Source organism: Myotis daubentonii, chromosome 5 (genome assembly GCF_963259705.1).
Source record: "Myotis daubentonii chromosome 5, mMyoDau2.1, whole genome shotgun sequence".
NCBI lineage: Eukaryota > Metazoa > Chordata > Mammalia > Chiroptera > Vespertilionidae > Myotis > Myotis daubentonii.
In genome coordinates this window covers 79,077,725-79,095,104 of record NC_081844.1, presented here as the reverse complement: position 1 = coordinate 79,095,104, position 17,380 = coordinate 79,077,725, and the positions used below count along the sequence as shown (strand labels likewise).

Sequence of the window (17,380 nt, the reverse complement as noted above, 5' to 3'; positions counted from 1 at the left end):
AAAATAAAGAGTATGTGAAGTGTTCCTTAATTGTATGGTTGTACCTACTAGAATAAAGAAAACCTTTATTGGGAAAGTTCATGTCTAATTTAAATCTCTTAGGCTACAGTGACCTTACTGTGAGAGGTCATGTCTGAGTGTAGTTAGAGAGAATAGCACACGTGATGAGTGATGTCTCCCTTGGACACAGGCAGGAATGATGGGGTAGGCACCGCACATTTGCCACCCTGACTTAGATATACTTCCTCAAGGACCTCTAGCCAGAAACCCCCTGGCTACATCCCTCTACCCTTTAAGTGCAGCATTAGACACAAAACAGAGTTGTATTATGTGCTTCATTTCGTAAAGAGAGCTTTTCACCTTCAGTAGTTTACAACTTAATTTAAAACAAATCAAACTTAATGCTCCATTGTAAGGACCGCAATCTGCCCCCTTCATTATCCCATTAATGAAAAAGGAAGTGGCTTATTAGAAAATGCTTCTTTAGGTTCCTGGGGTATGTCAGGGGAGGTAGAATGCATGACTTAAATGTTTGCTTAGCATTTTCAAGTCATGTAAGACACCTAGTGGAGACTCCTTCCTCTCCACATGATGAGACAGACTTTCATTGAGCGTTTCTGGGGGTTGTTGTGGTTTCTGAAGGCATGTGGTTCTTAAATCAGCAGTTTAACGTAGCCTGGTGTTTCTAGGTAGGTTCCGTCCAGCGAAACCCTGAGGAAGAATGAGGGAGGGAGCCCAGAGTGTTCAGTCAGGTCACCCAGACCAACAACCCTCGGCAAAGCACGTTGGCCTCATCCCTTTCACAAAGACGTCCGCACTGCCAAGCCAAACAAAGATCAAAGAGACTAAAGAAATGATTTCCATGCCCTCTCACAGCAAAGGAAATCCAACAAGGTTTCACTTAAATTTTACCCAAATGGAAGCAGTTGGACATACTCAACACTTTAACTCTTCTGTTATTTGGTGTCCTGGTAAAATGCTTGGTCTTGTTCTGGTGGGCAGCTCAGTTGGTTAGAGTGTCATCCTTATATGCCAAAGCTGCAGGTTTGATCTGTGGTCAGGGCGCATACAAGAAGCAGCCAATGAATACATACAAAAGTGGAACAATATATTGCTCTCTTTCTCTCTCATCAATAAATAAAATTTAAAAAACCATCCTTGGTCTTTCATGTAACTTTTAGTGCTATGCTCAGTTTCAGATAGTGCCTACTTAATAAAACACTGATGTTTTCCTGACAAATTAAAACACATACAGCCCAAATGTTTGTGGAAAATTTGTTTTATACTTTTTTGAAACTTTGGGGTAATTTTTGCAATAAGATAGCATTACTTATATAATCAGAACAAGGATATAACTACTTAAAAAACAAATAAGGAAATTATCAACAAAAGTACACCAGAGCCTTAAGAGAAGAAAATCCAGTGTTTTATTTGGCGTATGGCTTATCAGAGAGAAGTAAGAGGATAGGAGAGAAAATTGGCAAGGAAAGATGTCTGCCTACCCATACCAGGGGTGTAAACATCTTTAACATGTATCTCCAACAAAGTAAGGGACTCAGAATCAGAACATAGACTCAGAATCCCTTTGCAATACACATCCCACATATAAGCATGATACATGGGCTGCCAGGATTTTCCCACAAACAAGGCCATCTCTAATGAGATCCTCTCGGGGCTTCAGCTGCCTATTCCAGGCACAGGACATTGGAAACAGACTCAGGCTTACATCCAATTCCACTTTCTAATAGACGACAAGGGGGAAGATGTCAGTCCGTGAGTAGGAATAAACTTGCTCTGATTCCCTTATGTGCTCTAGTTCAGCCCCCCAGGGGACAAGGCTCCATCCTGAGATGCTAGGCTGGGGTCAAGGCTCTGCCTGGGGTCCCAGGGCAGGAAGAGGTAAGTGACCCAGAGAGAGGTCACCGTATGACACCAGTCTCATGAGTTCGCTGCCCTCACCAAATGAAAGGTCAGACAAAACCAACATTAGCTCTGCTTTTAGCTGGAAAACACTACCAATGACTGAATTTCAGGAAGGGCTGTCCATGTTGTGCTTATGGGTTGGAGCAACTAACATGACCAAAAGCCTACGCGCATTTGCTAGTCCTCGTTCTAATCTAATACATGCTAACTTATTGGCGCTTGCCAATCTCTATTAAAGCAGAAAGCAAGGAGGCTACTTCCTCATTGATGGGGATGTAGTTTGGTTCAAATCAATTCTGCGAACACTTATCGAGGCTTTGTGTTGGGGTTTGGCAGCAGAAGCATTCTCCTCATCCCAGTATTGAGACTAATTTTTCTTCGTCTTATATTCCTTACACTGAGGACATGCACTTAAACTTGTAGCATAGTTTAGCTAATTTTGAACCTGTTTCTAGACCTGGTAAAAGTTAAGCCTGGTTAGCTACACAAATTCAATGACCCCAAACAATATACTGTATTCCATATAGCCATGCACGTTGGCAGGGTTCCCCCAACCTTTTCTTCTTCTAGCTCATTCATTCAAATTTCATTACATCTCTGATAAATTTTGCATTTTTAATCGGGGGGGGGGGGATGGAGAATAAGACTCTATGCTGGGAGGTCACCTTCAAATCTATAACTTTGCCCCCTCTATCAAATAGTTTCTCTCCACTGTTTTCTATTTATGATTTAATATAAATCAATAATGCTAGGGTCTGAATGTTTGTGTCTCCCCCAAAAATCCCAAGTTGAAATCGCAGTGCCTGTGTGATGGTAGTAGGAGGTGGGGCCTTTGGGTAATGAGGAAGGAGACCCCGTGAATAGGATCAGTGCCCGTAGAGAAGAGACTCACGGAGCTCCACTGCCCGCTTGCTCTAGGCGTGGACATAGGGAGGAGCTGGCAGTCTGCAATCCGCCGAGGGCCCTGCCCAGAACCTGACCATGCTGATACCCTGATCTTAGACTTCCAGCCCCCAGAGCTATAAGAAATAATTTCTTTGGTTTATAAACCAGCCAATGGTATTTTGTTACAGCACCCTGAATGAACTAAGGCAAACACAAAATATTAACATATAAAATCAATGTGTTCATAAGCTCCCGGAATATGACCAGCCTTCTCACTTCGATATTTCAGTATGAACTCTACCTTATGGGGAGCAGAAGACAGTTACAGAGAACCAGAGATAAGGCAGGAGGGAACAGCTGAACCTACTGGATGAACTCTATTACAATAATTTAACTCAAGCTTTTCTAAAGAGATGAGAATGTTGAGCCGAAAGAGGCAAATAAAGGTTAGGTGGTCTCTACATAGGAAAAATCGTTTCTTATCACCACAGCCATCCAACTTGAATTATAGCCAATTTGATTTTCTCTGCCTCCTCCTGGCCCTCTCTATCTTTGGTGAAAGTGCTAAGAAAAATAAAATGGTCAAGACACAAGGCATGGGGGACAAATGAGGTCAATTTATAATGCTGATAGTTGAGTATATCTTGCAAAGGTTAAATGCCCTTCAGTAATCATAGCCCAACAAGTCATTGTACTTCCACATACATTTATTTATGAGGAAATATAGCTCAGAGAGGATAAAGGTCTTATCCAAATATGTCTATTAACAGATCAGTGTTTCTAATCAAAAGATCTCTAACAGGTAGCAATCATGTGGACATTCCTTATACTCACTGGTTATACACAAAGAACAAGGACAGTGCCTTCTGGCCCTGAAATACCACTCCAAAATGGACATAGGCCAGCCTCGTTCAGGACAAATGTCCAGTTAGTTAGCTTAGATTTGCTTTAATTCCCTTACTATTTCCTTAAACACAATGGAGTTAATTTGTGTTCAATAATCCTGAGAGCTGGGAATTTTCTAATGTAAATTAAGGGGTGTGCTAGTCTGGCTTTCGCTGGGAGGCTTGGCTAGGATGAGCCTGCTCCACGTGACTGTCACTCTCTCCCTGTAGGTTAGTACGGGAATGTCCTCCTCATGAAGACAACAAGACACAAGAAGGGAAATGGAACGACATAAGGTTGGTCAGAGGTCAGGCTCTACAGATACAGTCATGTCTGCCTCGCTCTGTTGGTCAAAGTGCATCATAGAATCGAACCACAAATCAGAGGTTGAGAAAACCCCCGCTGCCCCTAAGAGTCATGGCAAGGGTGTGGATGCAGGGAGAGGTGGAGATTTGGGGCCCCAATCTCAGTCTCCCACAAAAGGAAGGAAATGCGAATACACATTTGAAATATATAGAAAAGTACAGAGAGCATTACAACAGGTATCCACCTCCAATGTTTAACAAATTAATATTTTTTTATATTTGCTTTTGATCTTCTGTTTTCTATAGATTATTTTAGAGTTTAAGCACTGTGTACCCCTGCACAACTCTGCTTCCCTCCCTGCTCTGAGGTAACTATAATCCTAAAGTTAGGGTATTTTTGTATTTTTACTGTATCTGCAGTTATTCACGAAGCCACAGCCCTGAGGACAGTCACTCTTCACCTGGTTTGATCACTTTCAGTTAATATTTAGTCAGCATTTCCAATGAAATTAGCTGCTTCTTCAGCTCAGGAGCTTTTATGTAGGTCCTACATCTGAACCAAATAGCTAGCCATGGGATATTAGAATTTGACTTGTTCCATTGTCTCCTGTTAAAGAAATGAAAAATGCAGAATTCTAAGGCTAATTAGCTAGAAAATATTTACTCAGACTTGCATATTCTTCAAAGAGAGTGTGTAGCCATTATAATTATCGGAGGAAGAAGCATCACAGGAAAATAAAAGCCAAATGTTTTCTTCAGGAGTCCTCCTTTTGGCTGCTTTGATTTCAACTGGTAAGTCAGACACAATTTTAGAATCTCAGCTAATTTGTAAAAACTTATTTCAAGGATAGATTTAAAAGTCAATAATAGCACAATCACAACAGAAACTTGTTTATCTGGATATTAAAAATGCAACAGGAAGAACAGGGGGTTCTCAGTGATGTCCACCGAATGCTCTGGTTCTTTCATGAGGGAGACAAAAGTGGAATGGGGGGACGTTAAGAAACGTCTTTCAGTTGTGGTCTAGAACTTAACTGGAATGTAATTAGAAGATGAAAAGTTTGTGTAAGAATATGACTTAGAAAATTCCTGATGCAGAGATTAGTGGGATTAGGACCAGGGGAATGCTCCCTTAATAGTCACAGCCCAAGAGAAAAATGAATAAATTAACAAATTGTCTAGTCTCTGCCTGAGTTCCCAAGGATAATATTAGTTGCCACAGCGATGGCTTTATATCTTGATCAAAGTGTTGATTTGAAGTGTGGCTTTAAGGTATAAGACTTTTGAAAGAATATTAAAGAATATGCCTAATGGCCATATTTTGTACCTTCTCTTCATAGCACATGTATTATTAATAAATAGTAAAATACTGTTAAATACAATCAGTGATCAAATTAACAGGTTCTTGGTTTTGCTTCTGTTTTGGTTAGTTTGCTTTAAAGTGAAAGTTTGAGTTTGCTAACTTCATCTTGCTATGAATGTTAACATTGAGAATCCTGGAAATAAAATTCAATTGAACATTTATCAAGTGCTTACTATATTAAAGAGAAGATGCACTTACAAAGTTTGCACAAAATACACACAGAGAGCTAGCCCCCTTCTCCATGTTTTACTGCTTCATAGTATTTTATATACAGTCGGTCCTCGGGTTACGTCGGAGATCCGTTCCTACGGTGACGTAAGGCGATTTTCGCCGTAAGTCGGAACCCACCTACATAAGCACCGACGTCACTCACATGGAGCACATACACAGCAGTAATGAAGTGAAACAGTAAAAAAAATTTAAAAGAAAGATAACAATTCCTGACCTTTACTTGTGGTAAATAAATAATAAAAAACATAAAGCACATATGTACATACGTCGAAATGACGGAATTTTTTTTTTTTATAAATAAATGGGAGATGGCGACGTAACCACGAAACAATGTACGTCGAGTGCGACGTAACCCAAGGACTGTCTGTAATTGTTTCTACTCTCTTCCCCATCTTCCCTTCTGACTCCACTCTAATCTAAATTGAGTTGACATGTTCATATTTTTAAGAATCTCCCTCTTCCATTTGCAAATGTGAAAGAGATTTATTTAGTAATACATACACTTTGCTAGTTCAGAGTTTATTTCTCTAATTCAGCAGTTGCCAACCAGTGGCCCGTGAGGTCCGAAAGTTTGGCGACTGCTGGTTTAAGGAAACCTTTGGAGCGGCGGTCGCCAACCGGTGGTCCGCGGACTACTGGTGGTCCATGAGGTCCGAAAGGTTGGCACTGCTGCTAATTCAAATATTTTCTTGGATTTGATTATTGGGACTAGCAATAAGGAAACATTTCAAAGTTACTTAAGAATTTCTGGGGTTATTTCTTTAAATAAATCAACCTGTTTGATTATTTTCTTTAACCCCATGCCAAACAATGAACAAAGAAAATTTGAAAAGCACACTTTATGCCATTTATTAGTGGATAATCTGAAACTATAATGATGGAGGTTAATGCCTATCAACAGACACACTTACAAATAACTCTATATGTCATAAAATAGACTTTTTGTGGCCAGAGAAAAAGCCAATTTTACATCTGAACCAGGAATTAAAGGAAGAGCTTACCATAAACTATAGAATGTTAGGGACAAATTATAGCAAAAACAGTATTTTCAGAATCCACTGAAGACTTACAAGGCAAATGGAGGTTGGAAATATGTGAGAAAGGAAATCTGCCTCATGTTTCTCCTTTTCAGTGCTGGCTGGGCCGTGGGCTAATCTATGTGCTGGCAAGTCTTCCAATGAGATCAGGACGTGTGACAGCCATGGCTGCGGCCAGTACACTGCCCAGAGGTATGTCTACCATATGCTTTCTGGGCTCTCGACCTCCTGACCTCTTTGCTTAGTGTGCTTGCCTTATGTTTCCTCAAGCGCTCATGATCATTTCCTCTGACAACAGGAAAACTCGGAGATGAAACCAGTTACATTACTGTCTCTGGAGCAACTTCCAAGAACTCTGCTTCAAGTATGGGCTCTGAATTGGGAACAGAGCGTGGAATAAGGAAAAGAGGAAGGGGGGCAAACAGTGTTTTCCCACGTTGACTTAGTTCACCTGGGTTTTCCAAGGTGAAAATCAAGCATTACTATCCCATTTATAGATGAGGAACTTGGACGGAGGCACCAAAGGGCTAAGGGACCTGCCAAACGCAGCTGGAGGTGGTGAAAGCCGAACTAGGATTCGGGCCTTGGGATCCTCTTTCCATCAAACCACAGTGTACTAACCCAGCCTCTGGGAGCTGAACCCCGGAGGTGGCCCTAAGCAGGCAATTTATTTCAGACAATGAGGAACAGACTTGTGAGTTTCCAGTAACGTACAGTATCACCTTGGGAGTACCACTCTCTGGTGAAATAGCTGCGTGTCCAATTGCATTATTAACCTCCACCCCCATTACTAGCGCAGTGGGACTCTCACTTATACAGATAACTAGAGGCCCAGTGCATGACATTCATGCACTTGGGGGGCTGTCCCTCAGCCTGGCCTGCGTCCTCTCGCAGTCCAGGACCCCTTGGGGGATGTCCACCTGCTGGCTTAGGCCCGCTCCCCAAAGAGCGGGCCTAAGTCGACAGTCAGACATTCCTCTTGCAGTCTGGGGCTCTTGCATTCCATGACCCCTCACTCCTTACCACCTGCAGCCTTGAGCCCGGCTTCTAGCTGAGCGGCATTCCCCGTGTGGGAGCACACTGACCACCAGAGGGCAGCTCCTGTGTTGAGTGTCTGCCCCCTGGTGGTCAGTGCTCATCATAGTGACCGGTCCTTCCGCCATTTGGTCGATTTGCATATAGGATACTTACAAAGTAACCTCAAGTACCTGGAGATATACCTAAGAGATGGGAAATATGGAAAAATGGCCTCTTAATTGCCAAAATTAAGACTCAATTAGTTCCTACCCTAAAGTTTTGCACTTGACTTATATAATAACTTAATGGCTCTTCACTTGGAACCTGCTCAATGTTGCTTTACATCATCTAACAATCCTGGTGAGTCTGAGTTTTCAGGCAGGAGCCTATTAGAAAGGAGAAGAGGCTGGCAAGAGTGGGCATGCTGACAACAGTGAGGACTGTTAGCGACAACCTCAAGAAACCTCACAATCTGGAAACATTCTGTGTTTGTGCTACATGTGCTTTAATAAACACAGGCAGCATCACTCACTATATTAAAATAGCACGTACAGTAAATGATGTTTGTAATAACTTCTGGGTCGCTGAGGGAAAAGCACGACTGGGTAACATAAGATTCTTTTATGATCGGTTCCCATAAAAAGACAGCTCTTTCCTAAGTGGTCTATATTAAAATGTACTCATATAGGTTGCTTCATTTCCCCAAAATGCCATATAATAAGAATAGCTAATATTTTTAAAGGCTTCCCAAGTGCCAAATACTAGCTTAAGTGCTTTAATCTTCACAACGTGGTTATTACTACCTTCAGGGAAGGAGGTTAAAATTGGGCAAAACAGAGTGAGGAAACCTGGGACATGCTAACATGCTCTAGCAGCTTCAATGGCTGATCCCCTGGCCTGGGGACAGAAGGCTAACACCACACTCCTGGGCGATAAAGCTCCCAGGGCAGTTCCTAAGTCTCTTCATTCGTATCTGCATCCTAGAAACCATAGGCCTCACCAGGGTGTGGACGTCTTGTGCTCTGATGGATCTACTGTGTATGCACCTTTCAGTGGAATGATTGTGGGCCAGGAGAAACCTTATAAAAACAAAAATGCCATCAATAATGGTGTCCGGATATCTGGAAGAGGTAAGAGGTGGTGTATATGTCTGGGACACATATGGAGATGTTGGATATTTATTTATTGAATGCATATCCCATAATTGAAATTTCATACTTCCTTCAAGATGATAAAACCTACAACATAAAGGACTTGGTGTAGCAAACTAAAACAGCTTAATGCATTTCCAAAGATGTTACACTGGTTTCCTGGAGTCATCTGCTTTTATGCACACACTCCATCTACTTCTCTAGCTGACTGAGGGCTTTCTTCCTGTGGCCCATGTGGTTTTGCTTAACAATCTATAAACAAAACCACTTTCAGCAATACTAACTATCATGAATACATACTTTCATTTACCCAAATTCCACAATTGGAAAATGTTGGCCTTTCTCCAAGAGTTGACTGGGAAATATTTACAAAGCCCTCTATATTCTGGGTAAAGCTGTGTCTCCTGGTATTCCAGGGATTGGGATGATAACACACACACAGAAAAGTGCACAGAGCCTAAGTGTGCAGCTCCATGAATTTTCAGAAAGTGAATGCACCGATGTAACCAGCACCCAGGTCAAGACAACGAACAGCAGCAGCACCCCAGAGACCATTTGTGCTACTTTTTTCATTATTCCCAGCAAGGGCAATCGCTTTCCCACCATATGTTAGTTTTGCCTGTTTTTGAAGATGATATAAATAGAATTAAACAGCATGCAGTCTCTTTCACGGGGCTCCTTTCCGTCCACATCATGTTTGTGAGATTTATCCATATTTTGCACATCGTTTAAGTTCATTCTTATGGCTCTATGTAGTATCCCATTACAGGCATATATCTTAATCTATTTAGTCATTCTTCTCCACATGGACATTTGGGCAGTATCCAGTGTTAGGGATTATGAAAATGCTGCGATGAACTTTCTTGCACATGTCTTTTAAGAGACATGAACATGCTTTTCTGTTGGCAGTGAGTCCAGAGGACAATCCCTTCACCAAGTAAGAAGCATTTTGTGAGGGAGCCCATGTCCTTGAGGAACTATACAGAGGCTTAGGCTTGAATGACAAGAGAAACTGCTGCCATTGAGTGAAGTCCACTTAGTAGTCAAGGCCAAGGCTGGCATGGTTACCTAACAGGCAGCAGAGCTGAAGCAGTAATCCTATTCGTCTGAAGCCCGGAAATCTGAGGCCTTGTCTAGTTCATCGTGGAGACCCCAGAATGAATTAGGTGGGCAGCCTACTAAAGCCTTACTTGATTTGGATAAATGGAAACACTCCAGGTCTGGTGAACAGAATTCTGACTTCAATCATCACAACAATGGGTCAAAATCCACCCCACCCCAATTCTCTGGACACTTGAGCTCACAGCTCCAGAGCCCCTTGAGTAAAAGGGAGGCTGAGTCTCTTTGAGGAAGGGCTCTGTCACACAGCCAAAAATTTGTACTGTAAACCTTACTTCTAACCATTCCCAAAGGGACCTGTGGCTATTTAGCAGAATGTACATTGGGGAAGAAGAAATAATTAGGCTTTTCAGAGATTATTGGACTCCTACTTAAAACTGATACTAATTCTTTAGAGACTCAAAAGGCCACTGTGGTCCATCAGTCAGACTAAGGGCTTGTAAGGTCAGATAATCAATGTACTTTTCACTAGGGTCCATTTTATAATGGGCCCAGTGCATCCACAAATCCACCCTGGGGTAATTTCCCCAGTTACATAATTAGAATTAATATACTCAGCAACTGGCAGGATGCTGTGCTAGAGGAAGTGCTGGGTCACTTGGTATATGTGTATCTTCAGCTTTCGTAGATACTGGCACAGTTTCCCAAAGTAGTACCAACTTACACTCCAAACAAGGGTATATGAAAGTTCCAGTGGCTTCACACACAATACTTGGTGTTGTTTATCTACCTTTCTCATTTCAGCCATTCCGCCGAGTATGTAGTGATATCTTATTTAGCTTTAATTTGCATTTTCCTAATGGCTAATAAAATTGAGCATTTTTCATATTTATTGATAACATCAATATTGCCTTTTGTGAAGTGCCTATTCAAGTATTTTCCCCTGTCTTTCTTAATTGTCTTTTCCTTATTGGTCTGTAGGAGTTTTTTGTATATTCTGGATACAAGTCCTTTGCCAGATATATGTATTGCAAATATCCTCTCCCACTTTATGGGTTGTTTTTCGCTTTCTTATTGCTTCTTTCAATAAATAAAAATTCATGTTTTTAATGCAGCCCAATTTAGTATTATTTTCCTTTATTGTTAACATTTTTTACCTATTTAAGATACATTTTCCTACCCTGAAGTCATTAAAATAGTCTCCCTATGTTTTCATCTATAAGCTTCATATTTCATATTTAGGTTTATAATCCATCTGGGACTGTGTAAGGAATGAGTTAGGGATCAAGATTTTTCTCCATATTGATATCTAATTAACTCAGTACCATTAGTTTGATATGATCATTTTTCCCCCCTACTACACTTCAAGATCTTTTGTCATAAATCAGGGTCAGTTTCTGTGGGTCTTTCTATTGTGTTTCATCAGTCATTTGTCAATCTTCCACAAATAATACACTGAATTAACTGCTATAGCTTTAAAATACATAATGATATCTCATAGTATAAATCTTCCAACTCTGTTCTTCTTTCAGGCTGTCTTGGCAATTCTTGGTTATTTGCATTTCCAAATTGTAAAATCAGTTTGTCAATTTCCACTAAAAGCCTGTTGGGACTTTGATTGGATTTTCACTGATTATATAGGTTATATTGAGAAGAACTTCTATCTTGAAAGTGATTAATCCTCCAATCAAGGAACATGTTATATCCTCCATGTATTTAGGTCTTCTTGCACTGTGGTATTAGCAGTTGTTGCATTGGTTCTCAGTGTGGAGGTCTTACACATCTATATAATAAAAGCCTAAGCGACGATTACAGTGGAACAACCAGAACGACCAGTCGCTATGATGTGCACTGACCACCAGGGGGCAGATGCTCAACACAGGAGCTGCCCCTGGTGGTCAGTGCACTACCACAGGGGGAGTGCCATTCAGCCAGAAGCCGGGCTCATGGCTGGCGAGTGCAGCGGTGGTGGCGGGAGCCTCTCCCACCTCCGCAGCAGTGCTAAGGAGCAGCGAGCTGAGTAGTAAGGAGCAGCTAGCAGGCAGGTGGTAAGGAGCGAGGGGTCCTGGACTGCGAGAGGGCACAGGCCAGGCTGAGGGACCTCCCCCTGCCCGTGCACGAATTTTGTGCACCAGGCCTCCAGTATCCATATATACATAAGACACACCTTATTGATTTTGTCTAGATCTTCTATGGCAGTACCATCCAAAAGGAATATAATAAAAACCACCTAAGTAAAATTTAAATTTAAATTTTCTAGGAGTCACATAAAGTAAAAATTAAGAGGTGAAATTAATTTAATAATATACTTTATTTAACCCAGTATCTCCAGAATATTTTTATTTCAAAATGCAATGAATATAAATACTATTAATATTTTACCTTTTGGGGGGTACTATCTTCAAAATCCAGTATGTACCTTGTACTTAGAGCACATCTAATTCAGATTAGCTGCATTTCAAATGCTAACTACCCACATGTGGCTAGTGGCTATCATGTTGTATGGCATAATTCTATAGCCTTACTGATGTTTTCTGTCCACTTGACTTGTTTTTAATGATATAAATGTGTTGAAGTCTCCTATTACTAGTGGGTTTCCATTGATTTCTCCTTGCATCTCCTGAAGTCTGTTTTATACAGATGGTTTCTGTGTTATTTAGCACACAGACAGTTGTCACTATTGCGTCATCATTGGATTTAGCATTATAAATTGTCCTCCTTTGTCTTGTTTCAATGCTTTTGGCCTGAATTCCATTCTCATAACATGATCATAACCCTTGCTTTTCTTTTTGCTTCCATTTTCTTGGCAAAAATCTGTCCATTTCTTAACTTTTAGCCTTTTACAATTATTGTTTTTCTATACAGCATAGAGTAGGGTTTTCCTTTCCAAGTCAATAGAAAATTCTGTTTAATAGATGAGTTAACATTTATAGATAAAACATTGTCATACTACATTATAATTATGGTATTATATTAACTCAGTTTCTCTATATGGTGAGTATTTAAAATATTTTTCTTTTGGTATTTAGAAAGATTTGTATTCTTGTGCCAGTTCTTTCCATTTTTCCTTGTCTTTAAAGTCTAACAGTTTAACTAGAATATGCCTTAGAGTTAACATTATTCCAGGTCAATATTCTCAGTTATCTAGTGTTTTTCTGCTACTGTTTAATGCTTTTATTACATTGTCATTTCAATTTATTCTTCCTTGGACATCTTGCAATTTTTATCTTTATTTCTGATATGATTTGTCATTTCCTTCTACTCCCCCATTGAGTTCAATCAACTCTCTTTTCTTTTTATGTTTTTTGTGTGTGTTATTTCTGTTATTTTTTAAAATTTCTGATTCTAGGCTATTAAAACCCAGATAATGAATACTTTTACTTCTTCTTTTCTTTTAGGTTTCTGTATTAAAATGTTCTACATCAAGCCAATTAAATATAAAGGTTCTATCAAGAAAGGAGAAAAACTGGGAATTCTGTTGCCCTTGCAGAAAGTTTATCCTGGCATACAATCCCACATACACATTGAAAACTGTGACCTGAGTGATCCCACCGTGTACCTATAAACGGAAGACAGATGACCAGATCATCAAGATAGAGAGCCACCTTCCTAGAACCTGAACGCATATCCTGCTTTCCAAGAAAATTCATGTTCAAATAGAAACATGATAAGTGCAAGGAAGAACACAGTATTTTGATTTCAACTCACTGCCACTTTCATGTTTTTTTATGTCCACTAATTTCTCATGGCTCTCTGAACTTTTGGTAACCTGTATCTGGGGTGGTGGCTTTTCCTTAATATTTCTTAGTCCTAAATACGTAGAGTAAATAAACATGTAAATTCAAGTTAGTCCAGACTGCATTTTTAATGATTCTAAAACTAGACTTTTGCTTAGGGGGAAAAAAAAAAGCCCTAATCTGTATTTATGGTAAAAGAATAGAGGTTTGTACAATGCTGGACACTCATACATACTGAATAGGTATTAACTGAATAAATTGGAGGCTTCTTTTGAGTTAAGGTTGAGGAGAATTTCAGCAATATCCTTAGGTTTGTCAAATTGGTTGGAGCGTGAGCTGCTTGCATGAATAGAACAGAATTCACTGGTCTTTATATTCCCACATTCTATATAAGTGGTAGATTTTCTAAGTTAATGAATAATGGCAGCCTAAGAAAATATGTAATATTCTAAATTTCAGTATGATTGCATAACAAGGCGTACTAGAAAGAGAAAGAGTTCTATCCTAACCTGAAGTATCTCAGGGAACCAAGACAGTCAGCCTCATCTAGCCATATGCGTCTGATAGCTACTTATTTCTACACATCATTGTACACTAAATTATTACTTCTTGGTTATATTGGCAACAGGTGCCAACGTGAAATAACCATGCAAATGTTCAAAGGACCAGAAATAATTATGGCTCCCTAGAGTTTAGTCTGTCAGTAAGAAATGAATAAATTGAATTCATCATTCTGAAAATATCCTTCATGAATTTTTGCTTAAATCCTTTTGGAGTGTAGAAAACTCTAGTAGAATGACTCCATTCTTAGTGTAGATATGTTAGAGGAAAATGAAATTAATTGAACTTACTTTACTACTGGTGAGAAGTGGCTGCAGTTGTATACTAGGATATAGGTATAAGAATGTTCATGATATCACTATTTATCAGAGCAAAACCTGGAACAACTCAACTGCCCATCAACAGTGAGATGGACAAATAAATTGTGGTTATAGAATGGAATATTACATAGCACTCAAAATAAATAATCCTCAGCTAACGACAAAATGGATGAATCATAGCAATATTCAGTAAAATCTCGATATAACGGGCCATTTCGGGCAAGGGGGTGTCCGTTATATAATAAAGTAGGTTTGCTGAATGCATATGTCAAAAAGTTGACAAATTAGTTAGTTTACTTGTCTTTCTTCTTTTTTTAAAAAAATATATTTTACTGATTTTCCACAGAGAGGAAAGGAGAAGGATAGTCAGAAACATCGATGAGAGAGAAACATCAATCAGCTGCCTCCTGCACACTCCCTGCTGGGTATGTGCCCGCAACCAAGGTACATGCCCTTGACTGGAATCGAACCCGGGACCCTTGAGTCCACAGGCCGACGCTCTATCCACTGAGCCAAACTGGTCAGGGCTACCTGTCTTTCTTATGTAGACAAATTTGTGTAATTAAAATTAACTATGCATTTAAAGTTTAATTTCACAGAAAAGTTTTCTGTATGTAGTATAGTAATTTTAAATTTATGCTGAGTAGGTCTAGTAAATGCATGCATTCAGCAGTCAGCACTAGTAAACAAATGCACAGAGCTGGGCATGGCTTAGCACGTCGGAACATCAGCTGGCACACGTTAAAACTGCTGCATAAAGTTACGCCATGCTACAACAGAACTAATTACCACCCATGATGACTACGTGCTAATCGTTCACTGAACATTGTTTTTGAGCAGTGACTGTTGGATTTAAATATATAGACTATCGTTGTAGATATGTAATATTTTTTATATTGGCAAAATTTCTAGTGTTTTTTTCCAAGATATGGCCTATTTGTTAAAATTTGTTAAAGATAACAGTGAATTAATAACAAAAACCAACCTGTTAATTTACTTGTAAGCAAATCTTGGTTAAAAGCATTTTAAAATTAACAGGGTGTTAATTTTCACATATGACATATGAGCCAGGAATTTTGTTCATTAAATCTGAAGTTTGTTAAACTGAGGTCCGCAAAATCGAGGGTTTACTGTAATACCAAGGTAAGAAAAAAAAAAAAAGTCCAAAAGATCAAATATAGCATGAATACTCTTTTTATAAAGTCACAACAGTTAAAGCTACAACGTAATTTTTAGGAACACATAATTATGTGACAAATACATATAAAAAAGAAATCAAACAAATAATGAACACTAGTTACCTAAGGACTTGATAGGACAGAAAAACTCTGGCAAATTTAAGTTACTATCAATGCTGGGAGGTGATTTCATGAGTATTTATTATTATGAATTATATGTTATAGATATACTAGGACTTGCAGAGGGGTGGCCAGGAAAAAGTGTTAATGATGGTTCTCAGATAGTTTAGAGTCTACACAAGGCATACCCAATTAGATACTATTCTCTACTGTGTTATACAAGGCTAGCAAATTAAAAATTTAATTTAAAAAATGAAAACTATAACCAGCACTGCTTGGTTTGATAACCTACCTTATTTATCTCCATAGTGCCAAATAACTTTAGATTGTCTCTAAAAATTACATTTATTTTCAAAGGACAAAAGCTATGTTTCCATTGAGAACATAAAACAAGAACATAGCACAGACTTTAAAGGCAATTTTTAAAGAGCTCTAAAATGTTTAAATAATGAAATATATAGCCTTCTAAATACTTAACCTTCTGAAAATGGTTTTTTTAAAAACCAGACTCGTTACCTGGATGGAGAGCTTCTGCAAGATAGAGCAAGAACTGTGCCTTCTGCCTAGCATTCCACAAGCACGCTCACATCTGTGAACGGAAATGCAGACTTTAGACTAAGAACTAGAATACAGCGCCCTCTGGTGTATCATATCAGAGTTTTGGTTTCTTTTTTAATTTCTGTTTCAGGTATGAGTGTCAAAATGTTCAGTGTAAAGTATTATAAAGGTTCAAATGACAGAGAAGTAAGAGTACTGAGTAACTTATTTTTCCTTAGCGAAAGAGATAATACTTAAAAATTGTGGTGTCAGGTATTAAGTTCATTGACTATAAATGATGTGAACAAAATCAATTTTTATTTTGAAAATGTATTTAAGTTTTTTGCAGAAAGGTAATTTAATGGAAATATAAGATAAGTGGTCAATTTAAAGGGCAAGGCCTACAGAGGGAAGAATTCTTATATCCTGTGACACTTGTCACATTTAGTAGCATATCAAGAGCAATACATATAATTTTAAAATCTGCCCAAATTTCTAGTATTTAGCATAATACAAATGAGCCCATGAAGGTTTTTAAGGAAGGAAAAACAAAAATTTTAGAATCTTATTTTTATGTCTTTTCAGTGCAACCTGCATTTACATTTCGCCTACAAAATTATTCTAACTTTTCTAGAACCCTTTAGCAAACTCAAAAACACCAGTTTAACATGAAAAAGTTGCTTACACAACTAAGATACTTTTAAAAGCCTAAAGCCCAAAATCCATCTAATATCAAACTTTCATTTATCTAGAATCCTCTAATCTTAGGCAAACAGTACTTTTCATGGACTTCCACAGTAAATGGAGACATTTTCATTAAATGAAGCATCAAGAATACTCCATATTTCCTTGTCTTGTTTTTGGTTGCCCTAAAAATGTTTGCTCTTCAATTTGTCAACCCAATAAGACCAACCAGGGTCATTTAATTGAGCTGATGAGTTTTACTCTGAGTTTTGCTCTAAGAGTCATTACAGTACTCAGTTCTCTAGATTCAACTACTGGGCCACTGAAGATCATATTTACTGCAGCAACTTTTCACTCAGTGTAAAAGAGGGCACTTGTATTCATTAT

General features: G+C 38.9%; 1 protein-coding gene across 1 annotated transcript; it reads left to right on the top strand.

Moving 5' to 3' along the window:
- Positions 1-4,529: 4,529 nt before the first annotated feature.
- On the top strand, positions 4,530-13,705 carry LECT2 (leukocyte cell derived chemotaxin 2). The gene is made up of 4 exons (XM_059695338.1): positions 4,530-4,790; positions 6,725-6,821; positions 8,631-8,776; positions 13,255-13,705. Exons 1-4 carry the CDS (start codon positions 4,745-4,747, stop codon positions 13,419-13,421), a joined length of 456 nt encoding a protein of 151 aa, XP_059551321.1. The 5' UTR covers positions 4,530-4,744; the 3' UTR covers positions 13,422-13,705.
- The last annotated feature ends 3,675 nt before the right edge of the window (positions 13,706-17,380 follow it).

Bases quoted from the DNA above. Each gene is read 5' to 3' on its own strand.
- LECT2 (XM_059695338.1), top strand. From the start codon at position 4,745: ATGTTTTCTTCAGGAGTCCTCCTTTTGGCTGCTTTGATTTCAACTG. The intron at 4,791-6,724 runs GTAAGTCAGACA...TCTCCTTTTCAG, and splicing joins GGCTGCTTTGATTTCAACTG to TGCTGGCTGGGCCGTGGGCT. The intron at 8,777-13,254 runs GTAAGAGGTGGT...CTTTTCTTTTAG, and splicing joins TGTCCGGATATCTGGAAGAG to GTTTCTGTATTAAAATGTTC.